Genomic DNA, 25,919 nt, shown 5'->3' on the forward strand with positions numbered 1-25,919 from the left:
GGAGGACCTTCTGAGTGAACTTCCGGAGAAATTTCTGGAACAACTCCAGGAGGAACTCCTGGAAGAACTTCCAGAGGAATTCCTGGAAGAACTTCCAGAGGAATTCCTGGAAGAACTTCCGGAGGATCTCCTGGAAGAACTTCCGGAGGATCTCCTGGAAGAACTTCCAGAGGAACTCCTGGAAGAACTTCCGGAGGAACTCCTGGAAGAACTTCCGGAGGAACTCCTGGAAGAACTTCCGGAGGAACTCCTGGAAGAACTTCCGGAGGAACTCCTGGAAGAACTTCCGGAGGAACTCCTGGAAGAACTACCGGAGGAACTCCTGGAAGAACTTCCGGAGGAACTCCTGGAAGAACTTCCGGAGGAACTCCTGGAAGAACTTCCGGAGGAACTCCTGGAAGAACTTCCGGAGGAACTCCTGGAAGAACTTCCGGAGGAACTCCTGGAAGAACTTCCGGAGGAACTCCTGGAAGAACTTCCGGAGGAACTCCTGGAAGAACTTCCGGAGGAACTCCTGGAAGAACTTCCGGAGGAACTCCTGGAAGAACTTCCGGAGGAACTCCTGGAAGAACTTCCGGAGGAACTCCTGGAAGAACTTCCGGAGGAACTCCTGGAAGAACTTCCGGAGGAACTCCTGGAAGAACTTGCGGAGGAACTCCTGAAAGAACTTGCGGAGGAACTCCTGAAAGAACTTCCGGAGGAACTCCTGGAAGAACTTCCGGAGGAACTCCTGGAAGAACTTCCGGAGGAACTCCTGGAAGAACTTCCGGAGGAACTCCTGGAAGAACTTCCGGAGGAACTCCTGGAAGAACTTCCGGAGGAACTCCTGGAAGAACTTCCGGAGGAACTCCTGGAAGAACTTCCGGAGGAACTCCTGGAAGAACTTCCGAAGGAACTCCTGGAAGAACTTCCGGAGGAACTCCTGGAAGAACTTCCGGAGGAACTCCTGGAAGAACTTCCGGAGGAACTCCTGGAAGAACTTCCGGAGGAACTCCTGGAAGAACTTCCGGAGGAACTCCTGGAAGAACTTCCGGAGGAACTCCTGGAAGAACTTCCGGAGGAACTCCTGGAAGAACTTCCGGAGGAACTCCTGGAAGAACTTCCGGGGGAACTCCTGGAAGAACTTCCGGTGGAACTCCTGGAAGAACTTCCGGAGGAACTCCTGGAAGAACTTCCGGAGGAACTCCTGGAAGAACTTCCGGAGGAACTCCTGGAAGAACTTCCGGAGGAACTCCTGGAAGAACTTCCGGAGGAACTCCTGGAAGAACTTCCGGAGGAACTCCTGGAAGAACTTCCGGAGGAACTCCTGGAAGAACTTCCGGAGGAACTCCTGGAAGAACTTCCGGAGGAACTCCTGGAAGAACTTCCGGAGGAACTCCTGGAAGAACTTCCGGAGGAACTCCTGGAAGAACTTCCGGAGGAACTCCTGGAAGAACTTCCGGAGGAACTCCTGGAAGAACTTCCGGAGGAACTCCTGGAAGAACTTCCGGAGGAACTCCTGGAAGAACTTCCGGAGGAACTCCTGGAAGAACTTCCGGAGGAACTCCTGGAAGAACTTCCGGAGGAACTCCTGGAAGAACTTCCGGAGGAACTCCTGGAAGAACTTCCGGAGGAACTCCTGGAAGAACTTCCGGAGGAACTCCTGGAAGAACTTCCGGAGGAACTCCTGGAAGAACTTCCGGAGGAACTCCTGGAAGAACTTCCGGAGGAACTCCTGGAAGAACTTCCGGAGGAACTCCTGGAAGAACTTCCGGAGGAACTCCTGGAAGAACTTCCGGAGGAACTCCTGGAAGAACTTCCGGAGGAACTCCTGGAAGAACTTCCGGAGGAACTCCTGGAAGAACTTCCGGAGGAACTCCTGGAAGAACTTCCGGAGGAACTCCTGGAAGAACTTCCGGAGGAACTCCTGGAAGAACTTCCGGAGGAACTCCTGGAAGAACTTCCGGAGGAACTCCTGGAAGAACTTCCGGAGGAACTCCTGGAAGAACTTCCGGAGGAACTCCTGGAAGAACTTCCGGAGGAACTCCTGGAAGAACTTCCGGAGGAACTCCTGGAAGAACTTCCGGAGGAACTCCTGGAAGAACTTCCGGAGGAACTCCTGGAAGAACTTCCGGAGGAACTCCTGGAAGAACTTCCGGAGGAACTCCTGGAAGAACTTCCGGAGGAACTTCTGGAAGAACTTCCGGAGGAACTCCTGGAAGAACTTCCGGAGGAACTCCTGGAAGAACTTCCGGAGGAACTCCTGGAAGAACTTCCGGAGGAACTCCTGGAAGAACTTCCGGAGGAACTCCTGGAAGAACTTCCGGATGAACTCCTGGAAGAACTTCCGGATGAACTCCTGGAAGAACTTCCGGATGAACTCCTGGAAGAACTTCCGGAGGAACTCCTGGAAGAACTTCCGGAGGAACTCCTGGAAGAACTTCCGGAGGAACTCCTGGAAGAACTTCCGGAGGAACTCCTGGAAGAACTTCCGGAGGAATTCCTTGAAGAACTTCCGAAGGATCTCCTGGAAGAACTTCCGGAAGAACTCCTGGCAGAAATTCCGGAGGAACTCCTGGAAGAACTTCCGGAGGAACTCCTGGAAGAACTTCCGAAGGAACTCCTGGAGGAACTTCCGAAGGAACTCCTGGAGGAACTTCCGAAGGAACTCCTGGAGGAACTTCCAAAGGAACTCCTGGAGGAACTCCCGAAGGAACTCCTGAAGGAGCTGCCGAAAAAACTCTTGGAAGATCTTCTGGAGGAACTCCTGGAGGAACTTCCCGAGGAACTCCTGGAGCAACTTCCGGAAAAACTCCTGGAAGAATTTCCGAAGGATCTCCTGGAGGAACTTCCGAAGGAACTCCTGGAGGAACTTCCGAAGGAACTTCTGGAGGAACTTCCGAAAGCACTCCTGAAGGAACTCCCGAAAAAACTCTTGGAAAAACTTCCGGAGGAACCCCCGGAGGAACTCCTGGAGGAACTCCTGGAGGAACTTCCAGAGGAACTTCTGGAGAAACTTTCGGAGAAACTCCTGAAGAAACTTTAGGAGGAATTTCTGGAGGAACTTCCTGAGGAACTTCCGGAGAATTTCCTGGATGAACTTCCGGAGAAAATCCTGGAGGAACTTCAGGAGGAACTCCTGGAGGAATTCCTGGGGGAACTTCCGAAGGAATTCCTGGGGGAACTTCCGAAGGAATTCCTGGGGGAACTTCCGAAGGAATTCCTGGGCGAACTTCCGAAGGAATCCCGACTAGAAGAGCATAACAGAAACTGAACACAATTTTTACATATTGTGATATTTATAACTTATTTTGATACAATTTTGTTCTTAGCAGCATTATCTTTCAAATGTTGTAACAGGATTTTATCATAATATGATTTAAAAAAATGCTTAACACCGAATTGCCCAACAGTAGGCAATTAAAATAGATGTAGTAAAGTCCTCCAGCCATAGATAACACAATGATGATATAATTTGAAAAGATTGCCTTGTTGTTAGTTTCATGTTCTCGAAAAATATTCTTGTACATATAAAAACAAAAATTTCTGATTGTTGATCACAATCTGGAGACCTATCACGACCTGTAAACAATTCCAACTGCACATAAACAATATATTTTGTATCTGATTCTGTTATAATTTTTTATCAAAATTTGTTATTTTTATGATAAAATTGTAATAATATTTGATAGTTTTTTGATTCCAGTAGTGTAATTTTTGATAGAAATTTAGTTATTTTAACAACATCCTGCACCATGTTTCTAACAAATTTTGTTATAAAAATTTAGCATATCATAATAACATAGATTGATATAATTTTGATATGACCTTCTAGTCGGGATTCCTGGGGGAACTTCCGAAGGAATTCCTGGGGGAACTTCCGAAGGAATTCCTGGGGAAACTTCCGATGGAATTCCTGGGCAAACTTCCGGATGAAATCCTGTAGAAACTTCCGGACATAATCCTTAAAAAGCGGTTCTCCACCTGGGGTACATGTACCCCTGGGGGTATCTTCGCTGGCCCTAGGGGGTACCTTGGACAAAAATGCATTATGGCGGACGCATTAAATTTTAATCGATACTTATTGATGAACTTTTGATAATTATGTATTTTTTATTTCAAAACTTTGTCTTGTACATAATATGCATGGCGATCAGTAAATCATAGCCAATTGAATCCTGCCCTCCTCAACCAGCACAGCGTATGAAGGGCTGCGGTACAAAAGACCAAACGGACAAAACGTCGAATGAGCAAATTTGAAAAATCGGAAGGTTCTTTTCAAATGATTCAGAAAGCTCCTTTCCAGAAGCTCCAAAGCCTTTTTTCGAGAGGCTCGGAAGCCTCCTTTCAAGAGGCTCGGAAGTCTCCTTCCAAGAGTTCCAGAAGCCTCGTTTTAAGAGGGTCGGAAGTCTTCTTTCAAAAAGCTCGGAAGGCTCCTTTCAAGAAAGTCGGAAGCCTTCTTCCAAAAAGGTCGGAAGCCTTCTTTCAAGAGGCCCTGAAGGTTCTTTTCAAAGGGCTCGGAAAGCTCCTTTCTGGATGCTCGGAAGCCAACTTTTAAGAGGCTCGGAAGCCTCTTTTCAAGATGCTCGGAAAACTCCTTTCCAGAGGCTCGGAAACCTCCTTCCAAGAGGCTTGGAAGTCTCCTTCCAAGAGACCCGGAAGCCTCGTTTTAAGAGGGTCAGAAGCCTTATTTTAAAAAGCTCGGAAGGCTCCTTTCAAGAAAGTCGGAAGCCTTCTTACAAAAAGCTCGGAAGCCTTCTTTCAAGAGGCTCGGAAGGTTATTTTCAAAAGGCTCAGAAAGCTCCTTTCAAGAGGCTCGGAAGCTTCCTTTTAAGAGGGCCGGAAGCCTTCTTTCAAAAAGCCCGGAAGGCTCCTTGAGGCTCGAAAGCTTACTTTCAAGTGAATCGGAAGCCTCTTTTCAAGAGCCTCGGAAGTCTCCCTACAAGAAGCTCGGAATATTTCGTTCAAGAAGCATACTTCCTAGAGGCTCAGAAGCATCATTTCAAGATGCAAAGAAGGCTCCTTTTAAGTGACTCGAAAGCCCGCCATTCGAGAGGCTCGAAAGCCTTTATACAAGACGCTTGCAAGTTTTGGATTACCAGATGTGCTGGTAACTGATGGTGGTCTTCCTTTTAATTCCAGGTTTTTCATAGATTTTTTTCAAAAAGCAAGGTATAAATGTCCTAAAAAGCCCACCATACCACCCGGAAAGTAATGGGTAAGCTGAGAGAATGGTTCGTCTAGTGAAAGGTGTTTTAATTTTTTATTTCTTGTGAACCCTGACATCAGAAAACTGGTATCCTAATATTTTGCAGGTATCTTTGGGAAGCAGGATAGTGTTGGCTCATAAGCGCCAGCTTAAAGCTCTGCCAGTTTCTCGCCGGAAAACAACCAAGGCTTTAGTTTTCCAAGGAGAGAATACCGATAACGACTGTTTTACTCAACGAACCAACAGTTTTTTCGAGCCTGTCCTCAACAGCATCAGATCTGGTAAAAGAAAGCATGATGATTTCGAGGAAGACGTCGATGTTTCGTCGGACTCCAGTTTTGATTTTTATGGGTTCGTTGCTGAGTCCCTCATTTTCTCAGACGGAGATGGAGAATGGAGAAAAGCAGAGTAAGTTACGCCGTTTAAAAAGAAAAGTTAAGAAGAGGATGTTTATAATTTATAAGAAGAAGAGAAAACAAACTGTCGGGGATTATAATTTAGGTAAAACGATAAAGTATGAATTAGTGAAAATAATTATTACTCAGAATGATTAGGTGTTATCCACTTTAAATTGAAATGAAAAGTAATCAGGCAAGAAATGCGTTCGAAGAATCAGTAATCAATAATAGTAATAAAATCAATAATTACATAAAATTCTTTAGGGATAAAAAGCTGTAATGGCCATTAGTCTTCCGATGGAAGGTAAAACAGGCAAACTCATTTAAGAAAAGAGACTGAGCGAAGAGAGCAGCATTGCGGATAGGTACCGGGTAGAGTTGTACATCTTTAGACGAAATACAATTCATTCGTTCTGTGACTAGAATCTAAAACAGAAGTGCGTATAAGCCTTGAGATCTTGAGAAAACCCCTAAAACCAATGTGAACACAGTTATAATAATATGCAATATTGATCGATGTTCATAAGATTCCCTTCATGGGCTTTGAAAAAACTTAATATTTTCACAAGACAAGCTTATGAAAATCATTCAATGGTATGAAAAAACATGGATGATGGACAACATCAGATGGTGTGCAAATCCAATTCAAACTGTTTACTTAATGTGACCTCAAATGCTATAAACTAGTAAGTTTTGTACATATTGAGGTTGAGCAAATATGCATTGAATAGTGACAAGAGCAATTCCCTGTCTAATATGTTCAATTAGTATTTTTATTCTATGCTTTCTCTCGAGCCAAAAAGAGACTGTAATCCTCGAGATTCCGGAGATTTCTTTTTCGATAAAAATACATTCTCCACTATAATCAAAACTCATGCTTGAAAGTTGAAATAACGAACGGGAATATGTGCGTATGTATATGAAAAATATCATTCCCAGTGCAATTTATCGGAAGTTACTTTACGTAATTACCTAAAATTCAATCGAAAACAAGATCCACGATACCTCTAACCTTTAAGCATTTCGTTGAAATACAAATTGAATACATTGTTCGGGTTTGCTCGAAGACAAAAACGCCATTTTGTTCGACATAAAAGAAACTTACCCTTTACGTCGACGGCTTTATTCTTCTGTGCAGCATCGTTAAAAAAACTTCGTTATCTTTTACTCGTCTGCAAATTAGTGGAGTGTTTGTAATACTTTCTTACCGCTAGTGCACACTTCTGAGATGTCCTCCCCGCCAGAAAATCGCCTTCCAACGACCAGCTTCTGCTACCGTGGAGAGTAGCAACTTTCAGTGGCCACCGTAAAAGTTTTATTTATTTTTGCTTCAAACTATTCTTTTCAAATTGAATATTACTCCTAGCTTACTCCAACAGTCAGTCCTATATTGAAGTGTTTTGCGCAACGATGGTTTACATTTCGTAGCTCTATTTATTTCCGTCCACACAGCCGAATGCAGCTCTACAGGATCGTAAACATAGAAGAGCGAAGAAAGTTGAATTTATCACGGTGGATTTGTGAAGCTTTCAGTTTGCTGCACAGAATGCATTATGAGATGCAACCGAAGTGCACATTCCGTCTATAAAATGCATCGTTCTGAGCCGTAGGGAAATGACTTGAAAAATGGAAACCAGTTATGAATGCTAACACTAGAAAGAAGAGTTTTGAAGTTAGATTGAGTTTTGTTGAAGGGTGGAGAACTGTGCGATTTTAGAATAATGGCAGGATAGATTAGTCATGCTTCAACGTTTCCAACTAAGTCACAAAAAGAGTTTTCCGCCTTGGACAAGTTTACCATCTACAGAGAAATACACATATTTATTGATTGGATTCATCGTCACGAACCCACGAATGGCATCTATTGTTGACTATTCATTTTATAGAAAATGGTTTGAAGCACGAATGAGGATGTAATGTTAATGGAAATGGCCACCTAACGCACCACAACCTGAAGAAAAGAGGCCACATATCGATATGGACAAAAATAGATTTAAAATTTTGTAGGTTAGGTGAAAAAAGTATAAAATAACAGATAGGAATGGAGGAAAACCCGAAATTGTCCATATTACGATGATACAAATAAACAGCTTGATGAGGCTAAACATGAGACTAATCTAAAATGTACCACGCGCCTCCACGCACTGTCCATAACAAAATTTTGATTAACCGCCGCGTGGTGCATTGTTCTCTAAAACCTACCAGCGACAAGACGTTTTGGTTCCTGAGTTTACCGTCAACGGAATATCGCCACTTTTTTGGAATGCACAATAGGACAGCCCCATATAAAGGAGTGGCCAAAACTACCAAAAGGCCAATTTTCGATTTGAGCGAGTAAAATGTGATGAATACACAGCTTATAACCTATATTTTTATAATAAGGACGGTTTTCATGTTTTAGATTTTTCAGGGGGGGGTGGGGGTCGTTCGAACTGGCCCCACCTAGAAATGACATTTTTACGATTTTTAGGGAACCGGCTAGCTTTGCCATATTTTCGTCTCAAAAGTAACATATTTATATATCGTTACAAAGCTCTTAAACAGATCTATGCAACAGGCTTGATAATGTAATAATAGCTCCGTCCAGAATTTAGTTTTAAGTAGTTTTGTAAGCATATTTTACGCAGTATTTAACGAACAAAACAGTTTGGTACCCTGCAATACCCCGCAGTAAAACATCATGCACTATACTATTGAACGCTTAAGCTTTGAGGACCATGAATAAAATTCTGCCCAAATTCACAACTTTGTAAGACACATGATTTTTGAAAAATTGCCTATTTTTGCCTTTCTCGTGTACTAAGTATACGTAGAAGCTATATGATTGCTCCAAAAGCATTAAAAGAACGCCCAAACATTCATAGTGTTGTATACCGATCGACTCAGTTCGACGAATTGAGGTGATGTCTGTGTGTACGTGTATGTTAATGTCTGTATGTGTGTGAGCAAAAATTATCTTAACTATTTTTTAGGCACTTACACTCAACCGATTTACTCGCAACGAAATTCATTCGTCAGAGAACGTTGTTCCATTGCTCCCTATTAGAAATAGGCTAGATCGGACTATGGGCTCAAAAGTTATGGCCAAAATACATTTTCTTATAATGTACGAGAAAGATAACATTACCGCTAGGGGGATTAATCAGGTGTTTTGGTAAACTTCTTCTTTTTCAATTTTCATCTGAGTTACTCAATAATGTCACTTCAATTGAAAATGATGACGAACACAATTTACATAACATTTGAAGGGGAAGGGTTATGTCTTAACGTTGCGCCTAATTCAAGAAAAAATCAACTAACACATAAAAAGCGTCACGCAGTAGAAGGGAAGGGGTTCAAAATTTACAATTTTGACATTACTACAGGTACCCGGCAGAACGTGGAACGTTATAGACGGAAGCGGAGACAGCAGACCCGCCTTTTTCAGGAGAAGAAACGCCGCCTGGAAGAAGCGGAGTGCGAGGAGATGAAACAGCTCTGCCGTTCTCAAGATACACGCAAGTTTTATCAGAAGCTTCGTGTCGCGAGCCGAAATGTGCCGGGATAAGGATGGAAGCATCTTGACGGACGAACGTGTTGTGATTAGGGTGGTCTAACCGGTAGTACCGAAACCGGTAATACCGGTATTACCGGCCAATTTGGAGAACCGAAAATACCGGTATTAGAGACGGAAAATACCGGTATTTTCGGTATTGAAAATTTTGCTATCAGTATAAAAAATCTGACTTTTTCTTCAATGAACATTGTTTATATCGTCCAGAATTTTTCCACAATGTATGAAATTTTGAAAACGGTACGAGAAGTATTAGTTCTTTTCCGTAGATCACCAATGAAAAACGATTTTCTGCAAAAATATGTCCGTCCTGAATTCGGAAAAGAATTTGAATTAGTGGCTGATGATGCCAAGGCACGCTGAAATGATTCAAGCCCTCGAACATGTTCAAGCTGTTGTGGAACTACTGCTATGTGAGCCGACGTGGCGTTCCAATTTACCAATTCCAATTCCAAGCCACAGATATTTCCGCCACTATTTCGATGCTTTTTCCATAGAATGAATCCAAGAGAGACGATCCAAATACGCCGATCTTTTTGCTTTTTTGAATAATTATACGTGAAGCAATGAATCAGAAACGATTTTGGCTTTTCTTCAAGGCATCCAGAGCTACTTTGATTAAGCATGCGTATGGGATCTTGAAGCGTCTAATCATTCCTAATGCGATCGTTGAAACTGAGACAACGATCATACCTGACGATCGGTCCGAATTAGATGCCCCTTTGAATATTCTTCTGGTTTTTCGATTAAAGAACAACTTGTGAAGAGACCGTAGCTAAGAAAAACACTTGCCTTGCTGGTAGCAAATACGTTGACGCCGGCATCCTTGCATACAATCCGTAAGGAATTCTCCTATTATGAATCGGAAGGGATTACGGGCAAGTAATTAACACTGATTTTCGACGGTTTTGGAACCATTCGTTCTACTTCGGTTGAACCAGAGAGGGCATTCTCAGTAGTTGGCAACATTGCTAACAAAATCCAATGCGGATTGGGAGATGAGTCAGTATGTATTGTCTACTTTTTCGCTTTGCCCAGCTCACCAAGCAATGATTTTGAAGTTTGTCAACAAATATTGTTTTTCATCCAGAAGTCCAAATCAAAAGTTTTTCTTTTACTACCTGAAATTTTCACAAAAACCGGTATTTTACCGGTATTACCGGTATTGACTCCATCAAATACCAAAAACCGGTATTTGACGAAAATGGCCAATACCGACCACCCTAGTTGTGATCGAAAGGTGGAAGCAGCACTACGAGGAACATCTGACTGGGGCTGAGAGTACAGGCAGTGAAAGTCAAGGCAGCGGAGGAGATGACTACGTCAGTTCAGCGGACGATAGAAGCCAACCAGCCCCCACCTTGAGGGAAGTTAAGGATGCCATTCAACAGCTAAAGACCAGTAAAGTCCTAGACCAACGATTTTCTTCTAAACCATTTCTGATAATGACCAGGAAGTTAGTCAATGCTCTTTACCATCAAATATTGTATAGAGTTTTCCACCTTCGCCAAAGGTATAATAATAGCCCAAAAATATATGTACTACGCAAACAAATGAATAATGAATTCTATCATAATAATACCTAAATAGTAGTCATTGATGATAATAACCACATTAGAAATTCGAGAGATATTGGTCTTATTTGGCCAAAAAGAAGCTATTTCAGCAAAAAAAACTTTGTTGGGATGAGATACGAACGCAGAATACGGAATTCTAATTGGGTGTAAGAAATAAGTTTTTCCTGCATTTCCAATACTAACAGTTGCAGTTAGACTAGTAAAGTTGAAGGTACAGGATTGAAATGGAAACGCTACGGAAAGTTGTGAAAGAAACAAGTTGTAAGCAATATTGTTAGGAAGAGAGCAATTTCTGCGTAGAATAGCGTAAATTTCCGCATGTCAAGTTTTACGCGCTGTTTATTTTTCATTATTTTTTTCTGTGTATTTTAAATTATTTCTATTTTAAAATATTGGTTTCCAGTCCTCGAACAAATTTGTTGAAGACGGCAATTTTCTAAATTTCACAGATCCCGAAATATCGAACTAAACTGATCTCTCATATACACTAGCGTCGCCTTATGACTTAATTCTGAACTTAACGGTTTCTCGAAATATTGGTTTCCAATGCTCGAACAACTTTATAGAAGATAGCAACTTTCCAAAATCAATAGATCCCGAAATATCGAACCAAACTGATCTCTCAAATACAGTAGCGCCACCTTGCGGATGAATTCTAAACAAATTAGCTTCTCAACATATTGATTTCCAATCCACGAACAAGTTTGTCGAAGACGGCAACTTTCTAAATCCCATAGATCCCGAGATATCGAAGAACTGATCTCTCATATACAGTAACGCCTCCTTGCGAATGAATTATAAATTATTCAGTTTCTCAACATATTGGTTCTCTGTACTCAAACAACGTTGTAGAAAACGGCAATTTACTGAATCCCAATGATCCCGGGATATCGAACTAAACTGATCTCTCATATACACTAGCGCCGCCTTACGGCTAAATTCTGAACTAAACAGTTTAATATGGGTTTCCGATGCTCGAACAACTTTATAGAAAATGGCAACTTTCTAAAACCAATAGATCCTGAGATATCAAACCAAACTGATCTCTCATATACAGTAGCGCCACATTGCGGATGAATTTCAAACTAATTAGCTTCTCAACATATTGGATTCCAATCCTCGAACAACTTTGTAGAAGACGGCAACATTCTAATTCCCACAGATCCCGAGATATCTAACCAAACTAATAACACATATACACTAGCGCCGCCTTACGGCTGAATTCTGAACTTAACAGTTTCTCAACATATTGGTTTCCAATCCTTAAACAACTTTGTAGAAGACGGAAATTTCCTAAATCCCATAGATCTCGAGATATCGAACCAAACTGGTATTTTCATGTACACTAGCGCCGCACAGTGGGAGAATTCTAAATCATTTTTTTTCTTAACTCTCTGGGCCGCATGGGATTGTAGATGGATCTAGATTTTTTTCAGAGTTTTTAGAGTTTTTAAAATTCTTATAAGAAACATTGCGCCATTTATTGTGAAGATGGACTATTTTCACCGGTGTTCCATTGGTTCCGGATTTTCCGGAGGACCAGCAGAAAATCCATTGGACTTAAAAAAATGTCCTCAATGAGAGAAAAAATCAGGTTGATATCATTTGAATTGGCTTCATTATAACGTACTTTTTAAAGTTGAAGCGAGTTGCGGAAGTTGCCTGGATTTGAGACGCAAGTGAAGGATAAATACTCGCAGGACATAATTGGGTTGATACCATGGCTGAGGGCATCATGGATGCCTTGGTTGATTCAATAGACCATTTTACTCAAACTTCAGGACAATTTGGAGATCTTACAACATCTCAAATGCCTGGATTTGAGACGCAAGTGAAGGATAAATACTCGGAGGACATAATTGGGTTGATACTGCGGCTGGGGGCATCATAGAAGCCTTGGTTGATTCGTTAGACCATTTGATTCAAATTCCAGTACAGTTCGGAGATCCTAGAACATCATAATTTATTATCACAAATGTTTCGTATATAGTTTACATTTATTTTAACAAACTCACAGTAGACAACATGCTTGAAAACATTTCCTGAAGCTTCAGACATCCTGTAGTATAAAGTGGTTCCTAAAGACACCGAATTATCATCGTGTGCATATTAGGGATGCTCAAAATGTGTTCTTATGTTCCAGGTGATGTCTTTTATGTGCTTTTTTTTCAATATTTTCATCATCACTATATGAATAGATATTATTTTTGGTAATTAAAAAATGAGTATATTCCCAAAATCGCATTTTTCTTAATCCGTTGCTTCACTCCCACAGCACTAGTGAAAAATTGAACGCCTCTAGATACAATATTTTATAATGTCCAGAAACTAGAAGAGATGACTAAGAGGTTGGCAAAAAACAGAGAAAATCAGTTGAAAAAACACTGAGATATAGCCATTTGAAAATTTAGTTACGACGATTTTCTGAACGAATGAATCCTAGTGTTAATAACTGAGTATGTTATGGCTTAAGTATTGTGCATATTAGTTTTTGGTATTATACCTTTGGTATTTAACCTCTTATGCAGGGCTAGTTCATAACAGAATTAGGTATTATTGAGCTAATTTCTCCTGCTCGGGCATGTATAATATGTACAAGACAATGATTACAAGATAAAAATTCATACGCCATTACACATTTTTGTCTGAGGTACCCCCTGGGCCCGGCGAAGGTACCCCTAGGGGTACATGTACCGCAGGTTGAGAACCGCAGTTTTAGATGACTCCAACGCAAATAACTCTGTAATGTGTTTCTTAACATTATTAACGTTACCAGTGAAATAGCTGCGTTTTGCCATCGCAAGCTGATTTTAAATGTCGGTCACTAGCACTTCTAGGCGGTCGATTACAGCTTCGTCGATTATGCCAGCGCTATTTTGTTGAATCGATGTGCGATTAATCACCACCGTGTTTTTATGTATTTGCTCATCTAATTGCGCCTGCTGCTCAGCAAGCGACTTGAACTCGAAACTGACAGTGACTATGCTTTGGTAGGAACAGGAACTACAGCATGGCAGCACGAAGGATAAAGTATCCATCCTTTTGTCCTTCTTACGAAGTGGGCCTCTCTGAACATTAACCCCAACGCAAGCGGGGTGGAAATTTCGCGCACACCCGATACATGATCATATTATTGAGTCAGTCACAGAGTCTAAAGAACAAACTTCACAACTCATTATTACACTTCGCCGGCTCCTACCACGTACAAAAAAAAGCTAAGTGTTTGCAAAAATAACAATAAATAATTGCGCGACCGGGAGTTATTGAAAAAAACGCGTCCGAACTGATTAACGATTGATACCGATTTAGTAGTCAATAACTCATTCCAGAGTCTTATTTTCGAACAAGTTTTTAGTCGTCATCAGGCAGCCGTGGCGGTAAGACGCGATCCCCAAAACGCCACCGTATGAGCTGCGCATCAGGTGACTGTCGAGAGTTTGGAGGAGTGGTTAGAGATCGAACCCATGACCATTCGCTTATAAGGCGAACTTGTAGTCAATAACGCTACGGGACCCCCCTGTTGCACATTATGAGCGAGCAATTATAATTGTCAGACGAGTGTTCTGTTGCTTGGGCATATAGGCTGAAATATGAAGTTGCGATCGGACAACGTCCAAATCAATTTACCACGTTCCAAATCGAGCGTCCTATTCAATGAAAAGAGTTAAATGATATAGAAAAATTGAAGCCATTGGAAATATATTGCATTTCATAGGAAAAATAAAGATTTAACTAAGCGGATTCAAATTTTCCATGTCGTTTCCATATCCATTCGATGCCAGCGGCGAAAGCTGATACCCATTATCTACATTCAACGATATTGAAAATGATATCGTCGACGGAACATGCTCCCATCATTCTGCCCTGCCCGCAAAGCAGCCCTGACTGGAAAGTGCGCTGCAGAGTGGAAGCTTAATTGACTGGGTAAACTATTTTCTCCACACTTGCGGGTATAATGCGATACGTGTAGCGGAAACATTACCCATGCATATTGCTTCTGTGAACGCTGAAGAGTAGCAATTTTTACAACCACTCATGTCGATCAAAAGAGAAAAACTTTCAACTTTTTTTCTCACTGCAGACTTCTTTCGGGAGCTGCGAGGGCTGGATCACATAAAAAAGAAGCTTTACCGCTGTTGAACGAAATTCGCAAAAAATATCCGAAGATGAAAAGAAATTTTTGTGGGTATACTAACATCTGACTATGCGACGAGCATACTCACTGTTGGCTACAGGAACCCACGGCACCGAGCGTTTTGAAAGTATAAAAAAGCACTTAAATGTAATCAAAAAGTTTTCTCGTTCCCCTGTACTGTGGAAGAAATTTTTCTCTATTAGATATCAACCGAAAAAAAAACCAACACTCGGAGTGTGAAGGAGCCCCTTACCGAGAAATGGTGGATAATCTTATGAAATTTTTATGTATCCACAATGCGTAAATCGCTGATGTCTGGCCGAGCGACACAAGTAGAGCAACCAATGGGAAATTAAAATTGGGAGAAAATGAAAAGAAAACAGCATTCTCCTGCGCTCATCGTTCATGAAAAGTTCGGCAATCCGCAGGGTCTAAATCCCAAATGAAGTACCGTAATCCGGGGATTTATCGATCAACGGGCTAAAATTGATCGCTTTGGTAGCAAGTGGCACCGCGTGGGACCTTATGAAACTTGCTTGAATTAAAATGGTTAAATGTAATAAATTAGTATACTGAGCATCTTTTTTCCTTTTTATATGAAGAAAATGGTGTATCGAACCATACAAAGTGGGTATCTTGACTAAATGCGAGAATCACTAAAAGCAGTCTCACTATTAGGAGATTTAATTTGGGTTTTATATTCACTACACTTAGACTTCGGATAGTTGTTGACGCAGTAGTGCAATATTTTACCTAAATAACTCTTTTTCACGATTTACTCCATTAACTAATAATTTTCGCATAAGGAAATATCATATAAGCCCGTCGGAAACTACAGCAGTTAGGATTTTCCTATGGTTCAATTGAACCATGCAGGAATTACAATTAAGCATATGCGGTATTTCGAAAAATTTCGTTTCAGGTGGTTCGAAACGAAATTCCGCGGAATTTCGCGGAATTTGAGCATGGCGAAATTTGATTTCTTGATTTCGTTTCGTTTCGTAAAATTACAAAAATTTCGCTAGAAAAAACTAGCTTCTAACGAAATTTAACGGAATTCCGCGGAATTTCGAAACAAATTTAAACTAATCCATACTTTATATTATAAAAAAAATTTGGCTGCGCCGCTGAACAAAATCGTTAAGTTGTTTTTAAAACTTCAGGTACGTAATAGTTTTCTTCTATAAATCGTCTTCAGTATTTCCAAGAATAGAATTTTGTGATATTTTTTTACATTTGCACACTATGAATGCGGAATCGATCATGTTGCTGCTGGTCATAGGACGGCAGCTAGTCCGGGAGAACGCGAAGTGACAAAAAATCTAACTCGCGTAGCAGACATTTGTTTAACCAGTGTGCAATCGATCGTGTTGATGCTGATCACGCCAGCTAGTGTGGGAGAACGCGAAGTGATAAAACTAATGTCCAGCGTTTGTAATGCTCACTCAATCTCAGGAGCACAAGATGCTCCCTCACGAAAACTTTCGGGAGAAATCACTTTTTGGGAAAGAAAACAGTCTGGAGAGTGATAACCATTTTTCGCTCACTTTGATTGCCGTCGGAAATTGGTTTACTAGTTTTCTTTCATATCCGAGCATTTTCGGTGCCATCAGCAATGCAAACGGTAGTAGCCTTTGCGGAACAAATAAGCTGGTACCTGCATGCAGATAGCTTGGTGGCGTGGCTAGATTGAGCGCATCTCTATGGCTATTATTGTTGATATGCTGGGTTCGAGTCCCACCGTGGCCATACAATTTTTATAATTGTTCTGCGATAATTCTCACGAAAAGTGAGTGATGAAACGAAAAAGGAATCTCATCCAAGTAGCAAGATTTTCGTTTATCCTCCAAGGCTAGCTCCAGAGAAAAGATTGGTGGGTGAATGATGTTCCTCACTATAAACAACGAAAATAGATTCTCCCTGGGCCCGAAAAACGCTTGCTTTGGTCGGAACCCTGCTAATGTCTGCATCAAAGAGCACAAAATTATTGAGTGCGGAATCGATCGTGTTGTAGAAGATTATTAAACGAAGCACATTGATCTTGCGTTGGATTGATTTGAAACACAGTTTTCATCTTCTTGTTTTCAAAACAACTTCGTTTACAATAAATATTTTGTCGCTTACCAAGGGGTTTCACATGAATTACCTTTTCAATTAACCAACGATTCCTTTTCCATAGCGCTCACGGAGATGCAGAGCATACCTCGGTCTCTTAAAACAATGAGCGTTACACTAGTTTTCCTCTCCTAATACTAAATTGACTATAAGCACCGTTATTGACCAGAATCGTTATTGTTCATAACTTTTTTGTATCCCAAGAATATTATTTAATTAGTGAGCTATGCATATTTGCTGTTTCTCGGCCAATCATGATTAGCAACTACGACGTGTACAGTTAAGAAACGTTATTAAGCTCTTCTTCGACTATTTGCACAATATGTGACATTGCAGATTTGTGAGCATTTCTAGATCTACGCATGGAATTTGCAAAAAAAAAAATCCAGAACGGGTTGAAAGATCATTAAAATTGCTGAAACTTCTTTACTTATGATTGCTTTCAGCACATACTGACCTTAAAAGCTATTCTCATTTGCCAAGGACACTCACACAATAGCTCAGTTCTTCGAGCTGATTGTGTATAAGACTATCGGTCTGTGAAATTCAATACATATCTTTGTGCATTTTAGAAAGGTGCACATGATTCTTCTAGTGAGCAAATGTATGCTATATATGTAGACGAGGAATAAGAAGGAATAAATTTTGGCAGACACACCCTTTTCAAATGTTGATCTAGTAATATCAATTCTATATCTGCGTATACGCCTGGCAGATGTGGATACATAGTTAAGTATCCCACTAAATAAAAAAAAATAAATCTAAGCATTCGTTTTCAAATTTTAACTTAGTCAATACTGTAAAACCACGCTGACAAGAAAATATGAAGTATGCTTCAGCATAACTACATAATTCTTAAGTGAACTAAGGTTTTAAACGAAATTTGAATTCGTATATGAAAAATCCCACAATTTCATTATTTTTATATACTTACTTATATAAAACTGATATAAAATTGATCAGATTCAGAAGCACACGCTCCACGATGAATTCCTATGAAAGCGGCACAAATGCTGGGGTATTGCCTTATCGCCAATGGTATATGCGGCGAGAATGTGGCGATTTATCACAGATTGCCTCTTCAGTTATTATAACTCTCTTGGTCGCAAAACAGTTATTCGACTTTGAAAAAGTGAAATCAGAATTGCGTACATAATTCCGCGGAAAAAAAAAATCAAAATTTCGTTTCGTTTCGAAAAATTTCGAAATAAATGAACCTTGATTTCGTATCGTTTCGAAGTTTCGAAAGAAATCTATATTTCGTTTCGTTTCGATCCGAATCAACATAGACATTTTAAATTTCGTTTCGTTTCGTTTCGTTAGGAAAAAGTGTGTTATCGCATACCCTTAATTACAATGTGTTTGATGTTATCCACACTTACGTTAATTTAAACTAAGGGTACATACAAAGAACTAATCGTTGCAGTAGAAGATTTGTTACGGTTTTTGTCTAAAATTGGACATTATTTTATTGAACATTTGCTGCAATGTCTCTAGGAGGCGCAGCAGGGACTATGTCCAAGGGTTTGGCGATCCCTACCCAGACCAACTGTGAGTTGTGATACCTGCCTAGGATGTCGTGGAATTTGACAGTGGGCTCTGTTGAAGCACACAAGCACCAAGTCCTGTTGTTCGGTGGGACCCTAAACAGAACTGACACGACGGCCCTCCGTCGAGACAGGAAGTTTACACCGGCCCAATAAGCCACCTGTTAAACCACAAATTACGAACCAAATAAGAAATCGTACGGCTCGATATAATCGGCAGAGACCCAAACATCGAATAAAGAATCACGATTGGAAGCTTGGAACATGGAACTGCAAGTCGCTAGATTTCGCAGGTTGCGATTTTCCGCAACTTAGACGTCGCTGCAGGAAATTTGCTGGACAGGACAGAAAGTCTGGAAAAAACGGGCCTCAAGCGGCTACCATTTACCAAAGCTGTGGCACCACCTTCTTCTTCCTGTTCTTCATTGGCATTACATCCCCCACTGGGACATTGCCGCCTCGCAGCTTAGTGTTCATGGAGCACTTGCACAGTTTCTTTCGGGAATCGAACCCAGCCACCATCAGCATGGTCCTGCTTTGTATCCGCGCACCACCACACTATGGGAAATTCTCATACAAATGGGCGGCCAAAAATATGTTTTCAATGGAAACTATTTCTATGCAACATATATTAAGTGAAGGAAAAATCGAGAACTCTTTTTTAACCCTTTAACACTGCAAGTAACAAACCCTGCAAAAAGAGTGGAACGGCAACTTTGCCCTGATGTATCTCAGGTGTTTTTACTCCAATTGTCATGGTTCTTTCCAGTTACAATCTTTAGCATATCAGGATTTCGTTAGCGACTACAGATTGTAAATCCGTACATCGGACGCTGATACCCAGCCGGAACATTCCGTGTGTTTTTTTTTTTTGCTACACTGCAACGTACCGCACTGCTTGTATGAAAACCGTTCGAATTGAAACAATTATTTCTAAAAATCCAGTTTGTGAAAAATGACAATTTTCTTAAACCGAGAAAATGGTATTAGAAATTGGATGATTTGTGCAATTGATAAGCTTATGGTTACTGAGGGAAACGACGATATATCAAATTTTGGAATTTAGGATTCAGGATTTATTTATGGATTTATATTGATTTATTTACCGGCTTTATAGATCAGTCCTACTCAAAGTATGAGGGATATTCGATAAACAAAAGTTATAATTTGAAAATCAACGGTACGAACAAGTATGAAGCGACAGAATGCGAATGGGAGGCATAGATACTATTTATTGAATAGCCCTCAATCGAGGCGTGAATCTTCTTGCCTAACGTCCTGGTTGTGGGCGGCGACGAATCTATGAACTAAGGAACTTCGAGATTTAAGAATTTAGGAATTTAAGAATCTAAAAGCTTGGGAATTCACGATTTTAGAAATTTAGAAATTTAGAAATTTAGCAAATCATGCATCCCAACAGAAATTTATGAATTTAGGAATTTGGAAACTCAGGAATTTGTGAGTTTATGAGCTTAGGAATTTGAGAATTCAGGAATGCTTGTTGAATACCTTATAAAGTTCTTCCAGCAAGTCTTGATAAAGCTCGTTTAAGAATTCTACCTCATGAATTCCATAAACTCATCGTGGAGATCCTCTAGGGTTCCATTCAGGAGAATCCCGCAGAAAGTACTCTTGCAGTTCTCAAATGAATTCTTCCTGGATTTCAACCAGGAATTTCTCCTGGATTTCCTCAAGGAGCTATACAAAGAGTTTCTACAGAAATTCCTTCTGCACGAATATCTCCTGAAGTTCAGCCAGAAATATCAGCAATTTTTTCCAAAAAATACTCTTGAAGTTAACCAAGGAATTCCCCCTGCGGTGCCCATAGCAATTCCTCCTGAAGTTCCTGCACAATTCCACTCTAAAGTTTTTCCACAAATATTATCGTGGAACTTCTCCAGAGATTCCTTCTTTGGTTCTATCAGAAATTTCTCCTCGAGACCCTTTAGGAATGTCTCCTGAAGCTTTTCTAGGAATCCATCCAAAAGCTCCACAAGCATATCCATTTTGATTTCCTTCTGAAATTGCTCCGGAAATTTTCTAAATAAAAAATATATTCAAAATATTGCTGCCGAATGATTTTTTTCTCACATTTGTCACTCCTAAAAGTTAAGTTGTAACCGACGTGAGTAATGTCAAGAATTTCTGGAAGAAGAATTCCTGGAAGAAGAATTCCTGAAGGAACTCCAAGAAAAAAAGCCTGAAAGAACTTCACAAAGAAAAGCTCCTGGAAAAGTTCCTAAAAAATCAAAGGAGAAATATTTAGAAGAACTACATAAAGATCTTCTTCTTATTGGCATTACATCCCCACACTGGGACAGAGCCGCCTCGCAGCTTAGTGTTCATTGAGAACTTCCACAGTTATTAACTGCGAAGTTTCTAAGCCATTTTTTCCAAGATACCATTTTTGCATTCGTATATCATGAGGCTAACACGATGATACTTTTATGCCCAGGGAAGTCGAGACAATTTCCAACCCGAAAATTGCCTAGACCGGCACCGGGAATCGAACCCAGTCACCCTCAGCATGGTCTTGCTTTGTAGCCGCGCGTCTTACCGCACGGCTAAGGAGGGCCCCCCATAAAGATCTACAGTAGTAATTTCTGGAGGAGCTCCAAGAAGATTTTTTGAAGAAACTCCAGGAAGGCAGCCTGGAGGAGTACCAAGAATAATTCCTAAGATTCATCCTGAATTTCCCCAGGTATTCATTCAGAATTTCCCCAGGAATCCATTCTGAATTTCCCCAGGAAGTCATTTTGAAATTCCCAAAGAATTCATTCTGAATTTCCCCAGTAATTCATTCTGAATATCCCCAGCAATTTCTGCTGAATTCCCCCAGGAATTCGTTCTGAATTCCCCCAGGAATTCATTCTCAATTCCCCCTGGAATTCATTCTCAATTCCCCCAGGAGTTTATTCTGAATTCCCCCTGGAATTCATTCTGAATTCCCTCTGGAATTCATTCTGAGTTTCCCCTGAAATTCATTCTGAATTCCCCCTGGAATTCATTCTGAATTCCACCTTGAATTCATTCTGAATTACCTCAGGAATTCATTCTGAATGCCCCCAGGAATTCATTCTGAATTCCCCCAGGAATTCATTCTGAATTCCCCCAGGAATTCATTCTGAATTCCCCCAGGAATTCATTCTGAATTCCCCAGGAATTCATTCTAAACTTCTTAATGAATTCATTCTGAATTCCCCAACGAATTCATTCTGAATTCACCAAGGAATTCATTCTGGATTCCCCAAGGAATTCATTCTGGATTCTCCAAAGAATTCATTCTGAATTCCCCAAGGAATTCATTCTGGATTCTCCAAGGAATTCATTCTGAATTCCCCATAGAATTCATTCTCAATTCCGAATTCCCCAAGGAATTCATTCTGAATTCCCTCAGGAGTTCTGAATTCCCCCAAGAATTCATTCTGAATTCCTTCAGGAATTAATTCTGAATTCCCCCAGGAATTCATTCTGCATTCCCCAAGGAATTCATTCTGAATTCCCCCAGGAATTCCCTCCTTGAATTCATTCTGAATTACCCCAGGAATTCATTCTGAATTCCCCCCCGAATTCATTCTAAATTCCCCCAGGAATTCATATTGAATTTCCCCAGGAAGTAATTTTTAAATACCGCAGGAATTCATTCTGAATATCCCCAGCAATTCCTTCTGAATTCCCTCAGGAATTCGTTCTGAATTCCCCCAGAAATTCATTCTGAATTCCCCCAAGAATTCATTCTGAATTCCCCCAGGAATTCATTCTGAATTCCCCCAGGAATTCATTCTGAATTCCCCCAGGAATTCATTCTGAATTCCCCCAGGAATTCATTCCGAATTCCCCCAGTAATTCATTCTAAATTCCCCAAGGAATTCATTCTGGATTCTCCAAGGAATTCATTCTGGATTCTCCAAGGAATTCATTCTGAATTCCCCAAGGAATTCATTCTGGATTCTCCAAGGAATTCATTCTGAATTCCCCAAGGAATTCATTCTGAATTCCCCAAGGAATTCATTCTGGATTCCCCAAGGAATTCATTCTGGATTCTCCAAGGAATTCATTCTGAATTCCCCAAGGAATTCATTCTGGATTCCCCAATGAATTCATTCTGGATTCCCCAAGGAATTCATTCTGAATTCCCCTAGGAATTCATTCTGAATTCCCATAGGAATTCATTCTGAATTCCCCAAGGAATTCATTCTGGATTCCCCTAAGAATTCATTCTGGATTCTCCAAGGAATTCATTCTGAATTCCCAAAGGAATTCATTCGGAATTCCCCAAGGAATTCATTCTGAATCCCCCAAGGAATTCATTCTGAATTCCGAATTCCCCAAGGAATTCATTCCGAATTCCCTCAGGAGTTCTGAATTCCCCCAAGAATTAATTCTGAATTCCCCCAGGAATTCATTCTGAATTCCCCCAGGAATTCATTCTGCATTCCCCAAGGAATTCATTCTGAATTCCCCCAGGAATTCCTTCTGAATCCCCCAGGAATTCATTCTGAATTCCCCCTGGAATTCATTCTGAATTCCCCTTGGAATTCATTCTGAATTCCCCCAGGAATTCATTCTGAATTCCCCCAGGAATTCACCCTGAATTCCCCCAGGAATTCACCCTGAATTCCCCCAGGAATTCACCCTGAATTCCCCCAGGAATTCATTCTGAATTCCCTCCGGAAATTCATTCTGAATTCCCCAGGAATTCATTCTGAATTCCCTCCGGAAATTCATTCTGAATTCCCCTAGGAATTCATTCTGAATTCCCCTAGGAATTCATTCTGAATTCCCCCAGGAATTCATTCTGAATTCTCCCAGGAATTCATATTGAATTCCTCCAGGAATTCATCCTGAATTCCTCCAGGAATTCATCCTGAATTCCTCCAGGAATTCATCCTGAATTCCTCCAGGAATTCATCCTGAATTCCTCCAGGAATTCATCCTGAATTCCTCCAGGAATTCATCCTGAATTCCTCCAGGAATTCATCCTGAATTCCTCCAGGAATTCATCCTAAATTCCTCCAGGAATTCATTCTGAATTCCTCCAGGAATTCATTCTGAATTCCCCCAGGAATTCATTCTGAATTCCCCCAGGAATTCATTCTGAATTCCCCCAGGAATTCATTCTAAATTTCCCCAGGAATTCATTCTGAATTCCCCCAGGAATTCATTCTGAATTCCCCCAGGAATTCATTCTGAATTCCCCCAGGAATTCCTTCTGATTTCCCTCAGGAATTCATTCTGATTTCCCTCAGGAATTCATTCTGAGTTCACTTAAATATTCATAATGAATTTCACCAGGAGTTCATTCTGAATTTCTCCAGAAATTCATTCTAAATTTCCCTAGGAATTCATTCGGAACTTTCTCCAGAATTCATTCTGAATTTCCCCTGGAATTTATTCTGAACTCCCCCAGGAATTTATTCTGTATTTCCACAGGAATTCATTCTGAATTCTCCAAGAAATTAATTCTAAATTTCCCCAGGAATTTATTCTTCACTCTCATTCTGAATTTCCCCAGGAAATCATTTTGAATTCCCTCAGGAATTCATTCATTCCCCAAGGAATTTATACTGAATTCCTCCAGGAATTCATCCTGAATTCCTCCAAAAATTCATCCATCAAGAAATTCATCCTGAATTCTGCGAGGAGTTCATATTGAATTCTTCAAGTAGTTCATCCTGACTTCTTCAAGGAATCTCCCCAGGAGTTCGTTCTGAATTTCCCCAGGAATTTCATTCTGCATTCCCCCGATAAAAATCTTTCTGAATTCCTCCAGTAATTCATTCTAAACTCCTCCAGAAATTTATCATAAATTCTTCCAGGTATTTATCCTGAGTTCCCCCAAAAGTTCATCCTGGATTTTGCAACAAACCCACCCTGAATTCCCCGAAAAATTCATTCTGAACTTCCCAGGAGTTAATTCTTAAATTCTCCCATGAGTACATTCTGATTTCCCTCAGAAATTCATCCAGATTTCCTTCCACGGCTAAGGAAAGCACTTAACTGTTACTTTTAAGTTTAATTTAATTTAAATTCGCGAATCGAACCAAAGCCTTAGTCATCTTGAAATCCGCATGGAAACGAATTCAACGAAAATTGGCTTTTCGCGGTTTTCGCGTATTTCCTGCCGATTTCTTTTTGCATGAGCTTCACAAAATTCAATCAATGATTTAAATTCGATTTCTACACATATCACACCTGCAACGACATTACCACAGTTCAAGAGACTTTGTGTTTCACACGTAAAAGCTATCTTTTAAGCACCTCTTTTAAAAATCATTCATTATTGTATGTTGACGAAGTTCGAACTACGTATATTTTGTCTGGACAATTGTGTTTTTCAATTATTGAGGAACTGATAAACTATTTTGTTCGCCTCGATTTATTGACGTAATTGTAATTTGACCTTTTTCTTGGGTAGTCTACAAAAGTTTTAGTCTCGTGCGTAAACCAGATATAAATGATTTTTTGAATGTATGTTCAGACTTGCTTTTTTTTATTATTTATTGTAGTGATTTTTAGGTGATTAGGCCGGTAAAAGTCCTCAACAGTTATTTATTACGAAATTATCTAGTTTGATGTCGAATTACTCGTGTGTGTGCTCCAGCGGACACCTAAGCTTCTGCCAAGCGTGGCACCATCTATACTCAAATTCGATGGCTTAGCTATGGTTTTCTAAGGGTAGATGGACCCATCGGTATATACCTTCTGTCTGTCTGTATGTCCTTATTTTGTCGTTGAGAGAAATGCAATGCTCGAGGTCACGCTCGATCACACTTCCGGATATTATCCAGAGGATTTATCACGGCGTTAAAAGTGGAAAGCAGTCACTATTGTAATCACTCAATCTACGTGCGTCTTCGATTAAGTAGATGGCTCTGAATTCTTAGCAAACGGTGATGAGGATTCTGTCACTGCAGGTTGGAGGCTTTTTTGGATCTTGATCAAAATTTGGACATTTGGAAGAATATTCCTTTTAAACCATGTTTTTGTTGAAAAATAATTGTATAACCCTGTGCGCTAATTCGGAAACCTACGATGCAACCCCAAGCAACACACTTGCCATAGACGAGTTAACACGACTAAATTAGGTAATATATGCGTTACTGCAACCAAATCAGACTTAACTGTGCTACAAGCGGCAAGTTTAAATGATCAATACGGTTAAATTGCGATTTAAGAAGGATGTTCCGATGTGCACCGGAAATACTTCCGAAGAACCAAATACATTCGACACTGACCCATCACTTGTCTTCACATCTTGTCTTGTTAATCATTGTCAAATGAGCGGAGTTTTACGATAATCGGTTTCCTATGTGTTTTCTGATGAAATGTTGAGCCTCCTGCCACAAATAAATTGCCCAGTTAGAATTTGTTCCAGAACTCAGAAGTCTAAAAGTTAAACACTG

At 40.5% G+C, this 25,919-nt stretch overlaps 1 protein-coding gene across 1 annotated transcript in view; it reads right to left on the reverse strand.

Moving 5' to 3' along the window:
• Window positions 1-1,218: 1,218 nt before the first annotated feature.
• The window catches only part of LOC134222265 (secreted protein C-like), a gene marked incomplete at its 3' end in the record, with an annotated part of 52,926 nt that continues 28,225 nt past the window's right edge, over window positions 1,219-25,919 (reverse strand). Inside the window, exon 2 of the mRNA XM_062701408.1 lies at window positions 1,219-1,902. Coding sequence (XP_062557392.1) covers window positions 1,219-1,902 — 684 coding nt within the window. The remainder of the gene's footprint in view (window positions 1,903-25,919) is intronic.

The sequence above is a fragment of the Armigeres subalbatus genome, chromosome 3 (assembly GCF_024139115.2).
Source record: "Armigeres subalbatus isolate Guangzhou_Male chromosome 3, GZ_Asu_2, whole genome shotgun sequence".
Lineage (NCBI taxonomy): Eukaryota > Metazoa > Arthropoda > Insecta > Diptera > Culicidae > Armigeres > Armigeres subalbatus.